General features: G+C 37.5%; 1 protein-coding gene across 7 annotated transcripts in view; it reads left to right on the top strand.

Annotated features, from left to right (window-relative positions):
* DLG2 (discs large MAGUK scaffold protein 2) overlaps window positions 1–18,304 on the top strand; it is a 2,692,860-nt gene that overhangs the window by 1,074,199 nt on the left and 1,600,357 nt on the right. For 2 of the 7 annotated variants that reach the window (XM_043992738.1, XM_043992736.1), the window contains exon 1: window positions 5,019–5,527. The exons of the other annotated variants lie outside the window; for them this stretch is intronic. In XM_043992738.1, the coding sequence (XP_043848673.1) occupies window positions 5,426–5,527 (102 nt within the window). In that variant the 5' untranslated portion in view covers window positions 5,019–5,425. Of the gene's footprint in view, window positions 1–5,018; window positions 5,528–18,304 lie in introns of those variants that run through there. 7 annotated transcript variants of the gene reach the window in all.

The following is an 18,304-nucleotide window of genomic DNA, read 5'->3' as shown; positions in this document are numbered from 1 at the left end:
AGATTAGGGAAGTCAATGACTGATTCAGAAGGTGATTTTTGAACTGGTTCTGTTGTTTATTTTTTCTTTTACAAAGACATATTTACTTCAAAGATAAAGTAAGAATAAATGTATAAACATTTTATCCAAACATCTTGGGGTTATACTTTCACTTACATCACCTAGGTCTCTGGGAAGAGTAATCTCAGAATTTAGCTTTGTTCCTATATAGCACTGGTCCCATGAAGTTTAACAGGCTTTGGATTTAAATTGGTACCAATAAGGGGAGTGTACAAATGATAAAATCAGAGATCCACAGAAGCATCAAAGTATTATAAATTCTTTAGGATTATTCAAAATTCAGTAAAAATGATAGGGGAGGGGCAGCCAGGTGCCGCAGTGGATAAAGCACCAGCCCTGGATTCAGGAGTACCTGAGTTCAAATCCAGCCTCAGACACTTGACACTTACTCCCTTTGTGACCCTGGGCAAGTCACTTAACCCTCATTGCCCTGAAAAAAAAAGAAAGAAAAGAAAGAAAGCACAGCTGTGGTGCTAATAACATGTAATATAACTATTAAGTGAAATTGATTTGTCAAGGAGGAGCTTAGAGCAGCCAGATAACATCAGTTTAAAATAAAACAGGTTTCCATCATGGCATTCCTAAAATATGCTTCTGTCTAGAACAATCTCTTATTTGGTATACTTTCACCATACTTGCCCCAATGACCAGTTGGTTTTCATTTCCCAGATGGGCAAGTAGGGCATAAAGACAGATTGAAGGACTTCCTTGTACTTTTGCTGTTGCTCATTGTCATATAATGGATGTAAGTTCCTTGGTGCACTAGGATGTGAAATGGGGCAGCTAGGTGGCACAGTGAATAAAGCACTGGCCCTGGAGTCAGGAGGGCCTGAGTTTAAATCTCACCTCAGACACTTACTAGCTGTGTGACCCTGACAAGTCACTTAACCTCATTTTCTTTAGACATCTAGGGCCATCTTCTGTCATCCTGATGTATATCTTGCCGCTAGACCCAGATGACTCTGGAGGAGAGAGTGAGGTTGGTGACCTTGCACATACTTCTCTCACTTAAATCCAATTCAGTGCAAGTCATGGCATCACCCTGATTTCTTAGTCTCCCTCACTGGAGACAAGCCTTTGTGAAAAGAAATTAATTTTTATTTCTTGACTTTTGCTTTTGGAGAAATTTGAAGTTGGAGGAAGGGGAAATAAGGTATTAATATATAGAAGATACTGTCCTCTGATGTACATATGAGTGGACATCAGATGAATTGAGAGGCAGCATGGCATGGCACATTTTAAAATAGTTTGTACTTTCAGGAGCTGAGCAAAATTCTTTTGTAGTACAAGTTGAACTAGTTGGCTGGTGAGGCTCCTTTTGAATCTAAAATCCTATTCTACTTTATTCTGCCCATTTACTGATTGTGCAAAATTGGGTAAATCATTTCAAAACCCTGGGCCTCTGTTTCTTCACCTGTAAAATAAAGGACTTAGAGATCATCTGTTAGGCTCACTTTGATCTCCAATTCTCTATAATATTTGCTTTTATTTCTACTGAGGACAAATAGTATAGTTTAGGGATTGCTATATTTGGAATAAGAGGGTCTGAGTTCAAATCCTGACACTACTACCTATTTTTTAAATATTTGAACAAGTCCCTTCAAATGTCAGCTATTTCCTCATCTTAAAAGTTTGAGAGAGATGATTTCTAAACCTCTTTCAGCTTTAAATTTATGATCCTATGACCAAAAAAAGAAGCTTCAATTACCACCTAAGATGTACAAGTTAGCATTAGGAGAGGACTTCCTGAAGGTATTGTTAGTCATTAGGAGAGAGAGAGACAGAGAGAGACAGAGAGAGACAGAGAGAGACAGAGAGAGACAGAGAGAGAGACAGAGAGAGACAGAGAGAGAGACAGAGAGACAGAGAGAGACAGAGAGACAGAGACAGAGACAGAGACAGAGACAGAGAGACAGAGAGACAGAGAGAGACAGAGACAGAGACAGAGAGAGTTTAGTGAGGTTCTGTGATTCAATTGTATGAAGCTCACCCTGAGAAATCTCCTTCTACTAATGTGCATTTGCACCATCTAGTCTTAGAGACCTGTCTGGGGAGGTGGCCATTGAGAGGTTAGGTGACCTGTCCAGAGACGCTTTGAACACAAATGATTTTTACTTTGGAGTTGGCTTTCTATGCATCAATTCAAAAGATCTCTCAAATATGAGATTATAAATGTAGAAAACATTTTGAAAAATAAAAATAAATAGCACTAGAGAAATGTAACATATTGTCATCTTTAGTTTTTTTCTTTTTTAGAATGAGTTACTAACAGCTTTCAGAATCTTTGGATGCTTGGCTCCAGAACAAAGGCTAGGTTGTACAAACAAGCTTTATGGCCTTGTAATAAGGCAAAGGACTGTCTGTACTAAGCTACTTTGAAGTTTCTTTCAAACTTTTAAGGTTCTGTGATTTACTGATACTTTACATAAAGACAAAATTGTTAGGTGAACAAATTTCAGTATTAGCTAAAGAAAAGTAAATAATTATCATACCCCCTTCTTCCTCACCTTTCTGACCAAAATAAAAATAGATAATTTTCATGAATTTTTATGTACAGTATAATCCAAGGTCTGATATGTGCATTTGTTTATCAGCTTAGGAGTGTTGGTATGGACAAAAAAAATCCCATGGTGCAGGATCCACTCTAAAATTTTGAAAAGGAGTTGATTATTGAGAACCATGAATTTTACCAATCATCAAAATGTCTTATTGCTATGGTTATTTTGAGTATTAAAATGCATACATCATCTTTTGGCATTCCCTGGTAATGTCCCCAACTAAAAATATTGTGATACACCCCCATGCCAAATGAATGCCTTTCAGACTAATAATTCGTTGTATTCATATCTTAAGGTAACTGTGTGATTCATTTTTTAATGATAGTGGTTGCTAGCTGTAGCTATGGAATGCATTGTCATGGAAACCACACTTTTTTCCTTCTAAATTTACACCAATGCTTGGTCAGGAAAGGCGATACTTGAAAGAAAACATAAACGGTAAATAAAAATGCAAACAGAAATATAACTTTTGTCAGGCCAATTCAAGTTACACTGGGAGGGAGGACAAGCTGATAAAATAGGGAGATACTTTCATTTTAGGTCCCCAGGCCACAGCAAATACCAACCAATGTAAATGGTAAATTAGGGAAATCACTTGAGAAGTGGCAACTTTTGATACTGGCCTGAAATGACAGGTCAGAAAAAAACCTGGATACTTTGGGAAAGCTTGTCACAGCCTCTTCAAACAGCACCATGGATAGCTCATAATACTTTCATGGGAGTGTGAAATCTACATTTATAGCCTAAGTGAATTAAGGAAATCTTGCACATATTGCCCCTTTGGAAAGCTTGTGAAGTTGCAGTTACTTTGTACGTGGGAGCTCTTAGAGGGTTACATCTGGTAATTGTAAATTTAAACTACTAGATAAAACAGGCAAAGTGGACCTAAAGTTCCCTTAGTTTTTTTTTTCTTTTTCTTTTTAAATCAGAAAACCGTTAAGTTACAGTTTTCAATGACTAGATTCACGTCAACCAAAACCTATCTCCTAATTAAAAAAAAATCTCCCCTGGCTAATACTGTCAGCTTTTAGGATGAAAATCCTTGATAGATAGGAGCCCTGCTTTCCACCTTTATTTGGTGGTTAGGACAGGCCTCACACTATACCTGCGTTATAGTGGGAACTCCCCCACGAGAAAAAGAATCTGCTCATTGCTGTGTCAGGAAAGGAAAATGTCTTTTTTCTAGGAGTTCATTATCATGTGGGCAGGACATCAGAAATGCCAGATATTAATTGTGGTGGGACATAAGTAGGAGGGAGTGATTGATGTGGGAATAAAAAGGTTGTGATGGATTGGGTTTTACAATTCATATGGTGCCTTAGTCTCCAAACTTCATTCCTCAGACTTTTTTTTTTTATTACTTAACACCTTGTATACATACCCATATATACTTGCTTATGCAGGTATACATACATTTATTTTCATGTGCATATATATATATATATATATATATTCATTTTTTTCAGTTTGCAACAACTATCCTAAACAAAAATCACTGCTAACTAGGGATTGGGAGAAGGGAATATATTGACCACTGTACATTTCATTCCATTCATACTTGGAATTACAGCCCTAGGCTTGGTTGTTAGTCTCCAGATACAACCCCTTAGGCACCATCCCAGAAAAACAAAAACACAACAACAAAAAACCCAAACCCCCAAAACAAAACCCTTCCTTCTTCGGAGTTTCCAAAGGCCCCCAACCTGCTGCCATGAGCTCCAAAGCCCGAATGGGAGCCCCGAGTGTCCAGCCGCCGCTGAGGGGAGATACTGTACCTAGGAAGCAGCGCTTCTGCCCCACAATCTCAGCTCCCCACTGGCACCTTTCCCAATCAACTTTATAGACTCATTCGCAGCTGACTGCGATCCATCAGGCTGTCTGTTTGTAAATGCGTGCCTGGAGAATGATCCCGCGGGGCTGGAGAGGCTTGGATAAATGTTACTTGTAACCAGGTTTTCTCCTGAGGCAAACTCTAGCGCCTGCGATTTTCATCTTTCCGTATGTAGTACAGTTGGCTTTCGGCTTCCTGCTGAGATCCATCTCCCCGACCGCGTTTAAAGGTCAAAGCTCCTCCGGGGCAGTGACTCAATTGATTTTGTGTCCCCCCCCCCCCAGTCCCCCAGGCCAGGGAATCCTCTTTGGATTGTCGACATAGAGAGGATTCAGTCTCCTTAGAGAAGTAGCTTCCCGCCCCACTGGCCCCCCTCCCTGCCTTCTCTCCTCTGCTTTCTTCTCCCCTCCCCTCCATGACTATGGATTGCAGCAAGACACTGGCTTTTTACCAAATCAGGAGCTGCAGTATTTTTCTTCCGATGGAATAATTTCAGCCCACTTCAGCTCGCATGACACTCTTCTGTGATCGTGGAGAGTGGGCGGTCACATCCTTTTACATGCTAATACGGCCCCACCTACTTTTAACCCTACCCACCTCTCTTCCTCCTTTTTTTTTTTTTTTGCCTCCTCCAATTTCAACATTTTTTTTAAGCCAATCTCCTTCCCAGAGTGGGGGAAAAATCCCAAACTAATTTCCCAGTGTCAGGAAAACGCGGACGGAGGTCCTTGGCTCAATGCTGCATCTTTGATTCATCCCTCGCCACCCAGGAGAGGCGAGGAGTGGAGAGCAGAGCAGCGCCCAGCAGAGCCGAGGAGGGATGGAGTGGGACATAGGGAGCGGTTCCAGCAAGCTTCCTCTGACCAGCAGGAAAAAAGCAGAGAGCTGCTGAGCGGCATATGCCGCCAGTCCATGTGCTGTGGGAGCGTCTTGTTGTCGCCCCACAGTAACCTGTCAGTGCTGCGGCCCTGAAGGAATGTCCCCTATTGTTAAGAACCCTGACTGTTTCACACCAATGATTTGCCACTGCAAAGTTGCCTGCACCAACAACACGTTGTCGTTGATGTTTGGATGCAAGGTAGGACATGGGTTAATAATCTACAGTCCATGCATGCTACCTACCACCTCGGGGACTCAACGAACAATTCCTTTATAGCTCAGAGCGGAATGCACTGGAGTCTTTCTCTTTGTATAAGAGAGGAGCCAGGGCCAGAGGGAACTTCATTTATGTTGGGCGATTTGCAATGTTCAAAAGGATAGTGGCCCGGAGGTGACTGGGCAGGTGGAGAGGGACCTCTAATGCACGGAATACTCTAAGGGTAGGATAGCTGAATGACTGCTGTTGATTTCTAAATGATGGAGATTTGGCTTTATACTTAGCTAAAGAGAGTGGGATTCCTAACACTCTCCGGAGAGTTCTAGACAGGTTATCAATTATTCTGTAACCCTGAACAAATGAGGGTTTAGTCTTGCCTGGAGGTGGGGAATGGGGGGGGGGGCGTTGCTGGTGTCTGTGATGTGGCTGGTGCTGAACCTGGCAGTTTACAGAATTCAACTTTGCACAGGTTTCGGCGCTTACTTGATTTTGAAAGTGTTGATTTATGTTTATTCACTCTCCTAAATGTTTTCCCTTTGGGGCTTACAACGTCAATGTGAAATCCCCACAGGAAAACCAGATCAAAAGGTGGCGCAGTTACCGGGGAAGTTTTCAGCTAATAACTGACCCACTCCAGGTGCTTTTCATTCTCAAGACAATTTGACTTAGAGGTTTATGGAGAGGTTTCATCTTTACTTCTCCAGAGCCGAAATGTTTTATTCAAGTTGCTAGAGTATCAGAGATGTTCAGTCCTCTGAATATTGACACTTTGAATGTGACATTCTAATGTCTTTAGTTACTGAGCCATCAATCATCACTCAGCAGCAATGGTCTTAGTGCCTGTCCCTACTTTCTTTCCTGTAGAATAATTAACTCTTCCTTTTCTATGGAAAATGCTGGCATACGCCTCTTTCTTGTACTCTTTAAAAAACGAAAAAGCTTCAATACGCATGACCAGAAATAGACAAGTTCACTTTTCTCAATTACTAAAAATCACAAATGTTCCATTTCCCATTAAAAGTCTCATTGTAAAAGCAGAATTCAGACGAAGGGACCACCTCAAGTAGTAACATGAATACTACCTGCTCTTTGTTTTACACGTCTTCAGTGCATTTATCACGTGTGTCTTAAGTAACATTTTCAAGTTTGCAAAGTACAACTCATTATGGACATCAACTCACTTGAGGTTCACCAACCACCCTGTGAGGTAGGGCCTGCAGCTATTGTTATGTTCATTTTTACAGATAAGAAAACAGGAAGATTAAGTGATTTACTCGTGGCTACACAAGATCCCTACTTATTTCTCGAATTTTAGACCCAATGAAAACTCAGTGAGGAAGATGATTTTCTCTTATTTATACTTTGTACTTCCCTAGCACAGTGCTATCTGTTTAAAGTTCCTTGACCTGAAGACTATAACGATGTCAAGGAAAAAACAACCACACACCAAAATGAATGTAGCAAAGTTTTAAAGATTAATGACAACTCCAATTAAGAGACATGAGAAGATACTCCCCAACCCAGCTATTAATGAAAGTTGGGAGGCCTACAGGTGTTTCATATTGTACATATTTTCAAACTTTTTCAATGTATAGATTGGTTGTGCTGTTTTCCCTCATTTTCTTTTTCTTTCTTACAAAAAAAAATACTATTTGTTATATGGGATGGATTTTGGAGTAGAGATAGGGACATGGAAAATTATGGTTCTTATGAGGACATAATTTCTGTCTTGAAAATCTAATGACTATTCAGGTGGAAAAGAGATTAGGTTAATGTTGTTCTTCTCCCCAAATAGCAATTATGTGACTAGTCACAATAGATGTATGTTAAAAAGAACTGGACTTTTATTCAATATAAAGAAAATACTTTATAAAATTAGAAATATTAAAACACATGGGACCATCTTATGTAATATACCTCTAGACATTGGAGGTGTTCAAGTATAGACCTGATGATGGTTTGGGAGAAATTTAGCAAGAATTCATATGGGTTTTGCACTAAATGACTGAAGAAATGAGGGTAAAGGGTCCTTTCACTCCAAATACATTTTGGAGTGAGAGGACCTGAATTCAAATCCTCCCACTATAAGTTAATTCATTGTTACTTTAAGTAAGTTAGTTGATTTCTCCTGTTTTCTCATCTATCCAATGAAATAAAACAAAATGACCTCTATATCCATAATCCAATTAATCACAGAATCTCAAAATAATAAAATACCTCAGAGGTCTTCCACATCAATCTGTATCCTACTAAAAATTTCTGGAGACTGATCATTCAAATTATGAAAATACTGGTCAATTTTGAGATTTTATAATTTTATACTCACACATATAAATCCCACACCAATAAATAGAGAGTTATCCTTCCATAATCCGCCCCCCATCTTGAATATAATGTTTATTGTACACAACTAATAGTTTCAGGTTAACATACATTCCAACAAATGTTTATAAATTATTTCAAAGTGTTAAGTAATAATTAGTAAAGGCAAATTATTAGACAAGGGAAATTAAACACAAATTACCAATCTAGTAAGATAGGCCAATGGCCTAGGGAACGGTGTCTAATTTGCATGCATGCCTTTGAGAATATTTTCAAAGAGAGTTCTGTGATTGCCTTAAGCATTCTGATGATTTTCAGATCCTGTTAGGAGAAATTTTTTTTTTAACTTTATAGTTCTAAACAAAACTTTATATTATTCATTATTTTATTTTTATCTGGTTTTCTACTGTTTTTTAAAGAAAGGGTGCTTTTAAAAGAAAAGATATTGATCTTAATTCAGATTAAAAGAATAGAATGAGAGGTTGCATGTCAATAAAAATAAGTCTATCATGGATGTATAAAGGGAACATAATTTTTAGAGGTGCTTTTTTTTGGTGATCACACTTTATGACCTTTCAAAAATTTCATTTTATACATTATAATTTTCATGTATCAAATACTTAATAAATATGTGCTGAATTGAATAGAATTTATTAATTTGTGTCCAGGGCACAGGAAGCTTGGAGGAATAAGACATCCTGGTGCTGTCCAATTTGTAAGTGCTGAAAAACCTTGATTAGATGAAGCTGTCCTCCAGTGAAGAAAAAAAGAACAATTCTAGGGCTTGAGAGGATTGGAGACTAATAGTTTACCTTGCTTGGAGGAGAAAGAAGTAGCTGGCCCTTCTTTCCCTTTTCTCTTTTCTCTCTCTTTTTCTCTCTTTTTTTTTCTCTCCACCTTTCTTCATGTTGAGATTCAGTTTGGGATAGAGAAAGAGCATTGAACTTGGTGTCTGAAGGCTTGGTTTGCCTCTTCCTTATTGAGCAAACTCAGGCAAGTAATTTAACTTACTAAGCTTCTATTATTTCATCTATAAAATAGTGATAATAATACCTATAGCATTATGAATGCTGGACATTGCATTAAGACACCTAAGTTAGAATCCCACTTTTGATACAGATTATGATATTAAGCAAGTAATTTAACTCTTATGTGCTTGAGACAATTCCTTTGGCTTTATTTTCCAGTTACATATAAAGAGACAATTCCTTTGGCTATAGTTAATAAATCATAGGGGCATTTTGATCTATGCTAATGGACAGAGTTCCTTGAATAGATTCATAGCTCCTTCACACATATGTGTAATACTTGCATGACCCATTTCATAGAGTTGTTGTGAGGACATCAATTTGTAAACCATATGGTGATATAGAAAATGAGTTGCAGTTGTGTATTGTGGTTCTTCTTTCTATGAATTAAAATCTGTTGAATGGGACTTTATATCTATTGGTCCTAGTTGTTTTCTGTGAACCCAGAGTATCTTTATTCTCTATAATTGTTTCTGTATTTACTAGTACCTTTCAATATCATGTCAGCTGTCAATAGATTTTTCCCTTAGAATAATCTCTGATAAGTAATTGCCTAGGGATAAGACTTTTGTTTATCTCAATGTGCCTATCTTAAAATCTGCTTTTAGATATTTATATCTACCTTCCACTTGTCACCATGAGTCAAGGGCTTATACTGGTGTACTCTATTTTGTGAATACTCAGTATATAGAAATCCAAAATAAAAAAAATGGGCACATTGGAGAGGAAATTATTCTTTTTTACAAGAAGATTATTTTCTTTTTAGAATCACTGTTCAGCACTGGACAAGTTATTCCAGGGGTGTCTAATATAAAAGGAGCCAATAAGTTGGAAAGTTACTAGAGTATAGAACAACTTTGGATGTTTTTTAGATACAATGTCCATTATTAGAGAGGTGATGATTCCCTGGTACTGTAACCTGATTGTTTCTGGAGCATTGTGTTTGGTTCTGGGGACCCCATTTTAGTAATAACAGCAAGACAATCGAGAATTTCAAGAATACCTAGAAGAGAATAAAAAGAATGGTGAGAGAACTAGAGATCATATTAACAAGGATTGATTGAAGAAACTAGGATGTTTTCCAGGAGAACAGAAGACTCAAGGAAGACATGATAGGTGAGTTCAAGGATGGTGAAGACATGGCATAAAATATTAGAATTAAACTTGCTCTGTTTGACCCCAGTGAGCAGAAATAGGTGTGATAGGTGGAAGTAAGACTAAATGGAAAATATAGGCTTGATTGAAGAAAAAACAAACCCTTCTAAATAGTTGTCCAAAAGTGAAATAGGGTACCTCTAGAGAGAACATTTCTTGTTTCTTTATTCTTGCCTCCCCTCTCTTATCTTCCTGATAGAATGCATTCTCCTTGAGGGCCTGGACAGTTTCATTTCTACCTTTGTAGCCCTAGTGACTGGTACTGATATAGAGATTCTTTTTCAGGTTTGAGACAGATTAGGTGGTCACTGACTATGATTTTCATTTTATTTGTAAGCAGAGGGAAGATGGGCAATAGGTGAAATTTGGCACAATGGATGGAGACCTAGGATTTAGGTTAGGATTCTGATTATGAATTGTCCCCCAGCCATTTAATAGCTATGTGACGTTGGGAGTAGATCTCTAAATTTCTGCCAACTCTGAGATTCTTTGATACCATGACAGCAGCCTTAACTTCCCAGACTGATAATTCTAGTAGTACTATGTTTGTGTTTTTCAGTTTCTCCATCTATAAAATAGATCTCACACTTACTTACCCGGGTAGGTGGAAGGACATTTAAATTATTTATAATAGTGATAACAACCTGCTGATTATTACATTACAGATGGGTTCTGCTTTGACGTTCATCCTCCAGTATAGATACTATAGAGAGGCAATGAAGTTGGGAACATAAGTAAGGGAGAACAAAAACCAGAGAAGGCATTTTAAAAATATGCTGGATAATTACTTGCTGTCTTGGGGAGGGGGGAAGGGAGGGGAGGGAGGGAGAAATATTTGAAACTAGAAATCTTAAAAAAATAAATGTTGAAAACTCTCCCTACATGTAACTAGAAAATAATAAGATGCTTTAATAATTTAAAAAATTATGCTGGATAGGTGTTAGTATTTTTTGTGACTAAAATGATAGCTCTATTGTAATTTGGGGTACAAAATGATTTATTCATGATAGCCCTCTGAAGTAAGGCATGCAAATATTTTTGGACTTATTTTACAGATGAGGAAACTGAGATTCTAAAGCAATAAAATACCTTGTCCATGTGGCCTGGGAAGCAAGGTATACAAACCTGAAAAGCAAAATAAAGCCAGTGGGATGTAATGGCAGCCTGAATTGTGGTGGGAACAGAAAATGAGATCTTGGATGTGCAATTGGCAGGTCTTGTATGCTGATGGTGTCAGAATAGACATAGTGATACAGTAGAAAAAACACTGGATTTTGAGTTGAAGGGAGGGAATAAGAATTTACAAGTACCTATGTATGTGCTCAGCACTCTGTTAAGAGTTTTACAAATATTATTTCATTTGGTTCTCACAACATCCCTGTGCAATAGGTGAAACTGGGTTCAAATGTTACCTCTGTCACTTACTGCCTGTGTGACTTTGGGCAGTCACTCAACTGGACTTCCTAAGTGTCAATTCTTTGCCAAGCATTGTGCTATATATTGGGAATAGAACTTCAAATGATGTAGCAGTCCCTACTCATTCTCCCTCCTGGGTGTAATTCTGACTCTCTTTAAATTTTGCCACAATGACTCATCTGCCTTCTCACTCTGGAGCATCTCTCCTCCATGCCAGCCCCTGTTCCTATTGAGGAGTTCCTTTTTGGACTGCCATTTTGGAGACAGGACCAGTCTGGCTATGTATGATTCCTCTTGTACCTATGTTTTGGACTCTCTCTGAGCACTGAGTCTGTGTATGGGCATCTTCTCCTCCTCCTCCCATTTTAAGTTTTTTTTTTTTAATGTTCTGTCTTCCTTCATTAGAATAGGAGCTCCTGAGGGGCAGAGACAACCTTCTTTTCTGCTTGTATTTGTATCTTCAGCCTAAGAAAAGTGCTTGGTGAACAGTAGGTCCTCAATAAATATTTGTTTCCTGCAAGCCTGCTTAGTCCAACTCCTCCATTCTACATATGAGGAAACTGAGGGCCCCCCAAAAGCTAGAAGAAGAACCATTTCTATTGATTCCCAGGCTATGTTTACTCCAGGCAGTACTTGTTTATGGAAACTCAGTTTGTTATTACATATATACATACAGCTTGTGTACTCGACTCCCTGACAATGGATTCCCCCTTATATGATGATGCCCATTTTTGCTTGAGTTATTCCCATTTTTTGGAACTCTCATTTAGTATTAGAGCCTGCCAACTCACCCAATCCTTTTTTTTTTTAAATAGCTCTTTGTTTCAACTTTTGTTTTTATTTTTGAGGTTTTTCCCTTGGGCTCTGATTCTTCTTTTACAACATGACTAATGCAGAAATATGTTTAATGTGATTGTACATATATAACCTATATCAGATTGCTTTCTGTCTTGGGGGGGGAGGGAAGAGAGGGAGGAAGAAAAATTTGGAACTGAAAGTCTCATGAAAACAATGTTGAAAACTATCTTTACATGTAACTGGAAAATAATAAAATACTGTTAGGATTAAAAATAGCTTCTTTTTCTTATTTTTCAGGTTATAGACATATTTTTAAAAATAATGAACCTATTACCACCCCTCCCAGTTAAATACATTTTTAAAGAGGCCTGAAAGACAAATACTTGAAACCATATATATATTATCTGGCAAAACAAATGGCTGTGGAAGCCAGGTCCAAAAATATGTCTGCATTTTAAGTTTATCACTTCTGTGATAATGGAAGTGAATGGAAGGCTTCATCTTTATTTTTTTAGACTTGTGTGATCAGAGTTCAAAAGTCTCTGTTTTTTTCTGTAAAATGTTATCACTATATAATTTTTTCTAGTTTTCCTCACTTCTCCCTGCATCAATCCATAAATGTCTTCCTAGTTTTCTCTGAAATTGTCCATTTGACTGAGATTTTCAATTTTGTCATTTCTTATGGCACAAGAATATGGCACAATTTGTTTAGTCATTTCTCATAGGAGGGCATTCTCTTAATCTATATTTTTTGGCTACTGCAAAAAAAAGTGCTGTACATTTAAAATATCTATCCTGTTTCTCTTTAATTTCTTTAGTATATAGTGGCAAAGCTGGATCAAAAGGTATGCATAATTTGTTGATGTTCTGGGCTTAGTTCCAAATTGCTTGTGAGAATAGATGAACCAATTCAGTTGCTCCAAGAGTATACAGGGTACCTGTTTTCCTACAGCCCTTCCAAAATTTGTCACTTTTCTCTTTTGTCATTGCCAATCTGGTAGGTATGAAGTAGAAGTTGCTTCAGTTTGTAGTTCTCTGGTTATTAGTGATTTGAAACATTTTAAATATATGCTTGTTGATAGCCTCCTTTGAAAACTGCCTGTTCATTTCTTTGACAATTTCTCTATTTGGGAATGGCTCTTAGTCTTATGAATTTCAATAAGTTCCATATATATCTAGGATATGAGAACTTCATCAGAGAAACTTTTTTCTAAGTCTTTTCCTAGTTACATATTTCTCTTCTGCTTTTTACTGCATTAGATTTATTTTTTAGAACACTTTAAAATTGTATATAATCACTTTGCTCCATTTTATTTTCTGTGATCCTCTCTATCACTTGGTTAGCCATGAACTCTTCCCCATCCACAGTTCTGAAAGCTGATTTCTCCCTTGCTTATCTCATTTTTTTAATGAGATGACATTTTATATTTAGGGCATGTATCCAGATCTCTACTCTCAAAGAGCTTTTATTCCAATGGGGAGTGATGTACTTACATAGGAATATAGAGTATAGTTAAAAAAAGAGAAGTCTTCTCATCAGTAAAATGAGGGAGATAGACTAGATGATCTCTGAGCCCCTTCTAGCTCAATATCATAAGGAAGTAGAAGAGACAAAGAAGATTTCAAGCTTTCAATTTTGAAGCCAGGAAGTACAGATAAAGGGGATCACTGAAAGCAACTGAGAAGTTGGAAAGGAAAGTCAATCTGCAGGGTTGGGGCCTGATGCTGGTGAGGACTTCATTGTCATAAGTGACATTAAAAAGCCTTTTAAAAAGACCTCATTTGGGCCTTACAACAGCCTTGTGAGGTAGGTACCCAAGTAATTGTCATCCTTCATTGTATGGAGGACAAAGCCCAAACTGAGGAATTTGGAGTGATTTGCCTATACTGAAGCAATTAAATATCAGAGATAGGATTCAGACTTCTGTCTCACCTAATTTCAATCCCAGCAATTGGCTATGAGGTGATAGAATCTAAATTTAAATGGCCTGAGATAGTTGTAAAGATATAGAACTGGGGTAAAAGATCAGCGATGGAGATACCAGTTGGAGAGATATTTGCTTAGAGAGGACAATAGAAGCCAGGAGAACAGAGGGACAGAGGAAAAGCTATGAAAAATTAGTTAAATGTGAAAATGTCTAGAAATCACAGAAGCTAAAAATTTTAATTTGAGACCTGTAGTTATTTCTATGGATGCACAAATAAATTAGAAGAGATTTTTAGAATTATTGGAGGTATTCAAACATTGGAGTGTTTACATATTTTGAAGTTTGCTTGTCACTGAATAGAATCTATCTTAACCTATTAACACAATATCAGAGTGTGTTATCACCAGAGAAGGCAATGGCTAGAAGTTTATATAATTTGTACTTAAAGAAAAAAAAACTGACCTGGAAAAGGAAAATGAAAAATGAGCTAATGAGCAAAATCAGTGCAGAATGTACCTAGCAAGCAGGCCAGGCAAAACTGTATGGTTGAGTCACTTCAAAAATTCACCTCTTTCCCCTGCCCCCTAAAAGCTAGATGTTGAGTCTACAGAATTTAAGATTGTGATATGCCTCAGACTTAGTTGAATTGCTTATGAAGCCTTTTTGCATTGAGCTTATTTAGAGAAATTTAGAACTAGGCCAGAAGGTCACCTGGTGAATAATGACAATTCTATTTCTATATAAGCCTAAGACTTAAAGAATACTTTCTTTACCATAGCTCTAGAAGGCAGATAGTGTGAGTATAAATAGCCCCATTTTACAGATGAGAAAATTAAGGCTTAGAAATATTAAGAGAGGGGCAGCTAGGTGGCACAGCAGATAAAGCACCGGCCCTGGATTCAGGAGTGCCTGAGTTCAAATCTGGCCTCAGACACTTGACACTTACTAGCTGTGTGACCCTGGGCAAGTCACTTAACCCTCATTGCCCTGCCCACAAAAAAGAAAGAAAGAAAGAAAGAAAAAGAAAGATTAAGAGATATTATTCCAAGGTTCTGGTGCTCTAGTACAGGAATGATTGTGTTAAGTCATATCTTTATACACTAGTCCAAATGACTAGGTCAGGATTTATAAAAAACATGGTCGAATGGGATGACTCCCAGTTGTCTCACAATAAATCAGTCTTTGGGGAATGTAGATGTGGAGACCAAGCCAAAATATTCTAATATTTTTAAAAGGAAAAAAAAACAATAAACATTGCCCTTAAGTAGTCATCTACTGCATTATCTTTATTGCAGTTTCACCAAATCCATGAGCTTTTTAAAATAAATTTCTTGATTAGTGCTGTTGGAAAAAATGCATTCATAATAGACTATAGGTCATAGCAAAATGAATTATTCTAGCATCCATGTTTTACATTAAACCAATTAGGGACTTGTGATAGCATAAGTGTGTATTTCACCTACGAACAAGTCTGGATGCAATATTTTAATTTTGATATCACCTAATAATGGTTCTGTACACCCCAATGGACACTAAAATGTTAATTGTATGATTTTCCAGTGACTAAGTTTTTCAACTTGATTCCAGAATAATACCTCCAAACATACTGCAATTTTGCCAAATACCTATTTGTACCTCAAATATTAATTAATTAGTACCTATTATGTGCTCAGCATTATGCATAACTCTATGGGTGGGGGTGGGTGGAGTAGATGATAATAGCAACAATTCACATTTTTGTATTCAGTTGTAATCTATAATTTCTTTCTTTTTAAAGACATTATACATTTTTTTGGTACAACATATACCTCCCAAGAAACACTGAAAGGCACCCACCCCCACAATGGGCATTCCCCAAAAATGTTTAAGCAAAACCACCTAATGGTCAATGAATGAATCATCAGGTGTTTATTAAATACTTATTCTATGTCAGGCATTGTACTAAGTACTAGAGATATAAGTATAGGAAAGTAAGGCAGTCTTTTTCCTAAAAAGTTTACATACTAATAGGGGAAGACAGAACATATAGGGGGAGTTAGAGGATGGATAGATGGATGGAAGGAAGGAAGGAAGGAAGAAAGGAAAGAAGGAAGGGAAGAAGGAAGGAAGGAAGGAAAGAGGGAGGGAGGGAAGGAAGGAAGGGGACTAATATTTATTGTGTGCAAGTATTGTGTTGTTTCATGCATATTATCTCATTTAATCCTCAGAACAACCATGAGAGATAGGTGCTAATATTATTCCCATTTTACAGTTGAGGAAATTAGTGCAGAAAGAAGTTAATGACCTTCCCAGGGTCACAAAGTCAAATTTGAACTCAGGTCTTTTTGACTTCAGTTCCAGAGCTGTATCCTCTGCAACACTTAACTAGTTTATTGTCCCCCTTTTTATAGATGAAAAAAATGGAGCCTCAAGAGAAGTGAAGTGCCCCACTCATGGATATAAAACTAGATAGAGGGGCAGCTAGGTGGCGCAGTGGATAAAACACCGGCCCTGGATTCAGGAGGACCTGAGTTCAAATCTGGCCTCAGACACTTGACACTTACTAGCTTTGTGACCCTAGGCAAGTCACTTAACCTTCATTGCCCCACAAAAAAACCATAAAACAAACAAACAAAAAAACTAGATAGAAAGAAAGTGGTAGAGTCAGGATTTCATCTCAGCTTTGCTGAATCCAAGTCCACTTCTCTTTTGAATATAATATGCTATCCTTGTTTCAGAGGGTAGTTACTTGTATTTGTTCAGAATTTGAGTTTGAGGATTGAGGCATGATTTCCAAAGTAGTTCCTGCAGAGTCCAAAATTATTTACCTATGTTAGGGGAGGGGTAATCAGATTGTTAAAAAGCTAAGAAAGAAGTAGTCAGTATACTTGTCTCCTCCATTCATTCATTCACTTATTCATTCATTCATTAACCATTTATGCTGATTTGGCATATATATATATATATATATACATATATATATATATATACACATATATATATATATATAGAGAGAGAGAGAGAGAGAGAGAGAGAGCTTTAAATGTTGCAAAACACTTTTCACATGCTTTCATTTGTATTTTACAGTAACCTTGTGAGATTCAGGTATTATTATTCCCATTTTATAGACAACATAAATAAGATTCAGAGATATTCAGTGCCTTACTCAATTGGTCACAAAGGGGCAAGACTTGAACTCAGGTCTCCCAAACTCCATGTCCAGCACTGTATCCACTACATCTCATTACATATCATAGTAAGCACTGATGGGGACAAAATGACCCTTAAAATGTGTTCCATACCTCCTAAAACAATACAACAACTGTATGAGGGAGAAGTAAAAAGTGCTATGTGAGATTTCTCTGAAGAAATCAAAATAATTTCTCTCTGGACAGATTGGAGGAAGCTCAATGGTATTTGATTTGGGCCTTTAAGGAAGGGAGGCAATGTGGAATAATGGATAGAAAGCTGGCCTCTGAATTAGGAAAACCTGGGTTAAGAAATCGCATCAGGTGCTTAACAGCTGTGTGACTCTGGGCAGATCACTTGAAATGTCTCAAAGCCTTAGTTTATGTATAAAATTAGGATGTTGATAGTATAAACCTCACAGGATTTCTGTGAATATCAAATGATGTGATAGGTGTGAAGTGCTTTACAGACATTAAAATTTTACATAAGTGCTGCCTATTGTTGCTATTAACAATCCTTGCTAGACTTACTTTTTGAATTTTAACTTCTTATCATTAGTCTTTCTGCCCTGGCAATTTTTCTGCCTAGAAAACTGCTCTTCTGGTTAGTAAGTCCTCAGTCTTGACTACCATTTCATGAGTAGCCCAGTCAGGCTTACTTGACTCCCAGTTTAACCCACTCTCTGTATTACACAACTTCCTTCAGAGCAGCTTGGCCTCCTTCTAATGGGTATCTTCTCTTCTTCCCCTCCTCTATCCAATTCCCCTTGGTTAATTCAGGTAGGTACTTTCTCTGTAAATTATGATCTTAGAAATTTTTTCTCATAGTTAGGCAACCAGTATGTGTCATAAGTGGGACTTCAACTCAATTCTTCCTAGCTCCAACATCAGTTTTCTCTCCCCTGCAACATGCTTCTTCTCCTTGCTATGGCTATCTTTACTATC

Source organism: Dromiciops gliroides, chromosome 3 (assembly GCF_019393635.1).
Source record: "Dromiciops gliroides isolate mDroGli1 chromosome 3, mDroGli1.pri, whole genome shotgun sequence".
In the NCBI taxonomy this organism is placed as follows: Eukaryota; Metazoa; Chordata; class Mammalia; order Microbiotheria; family Microbiotheriidae; genus Dromiciops; species Dromiciops gliroides.
This window is presented reverse-complemented; position numbering and strand designations above follow the sequence as displayed.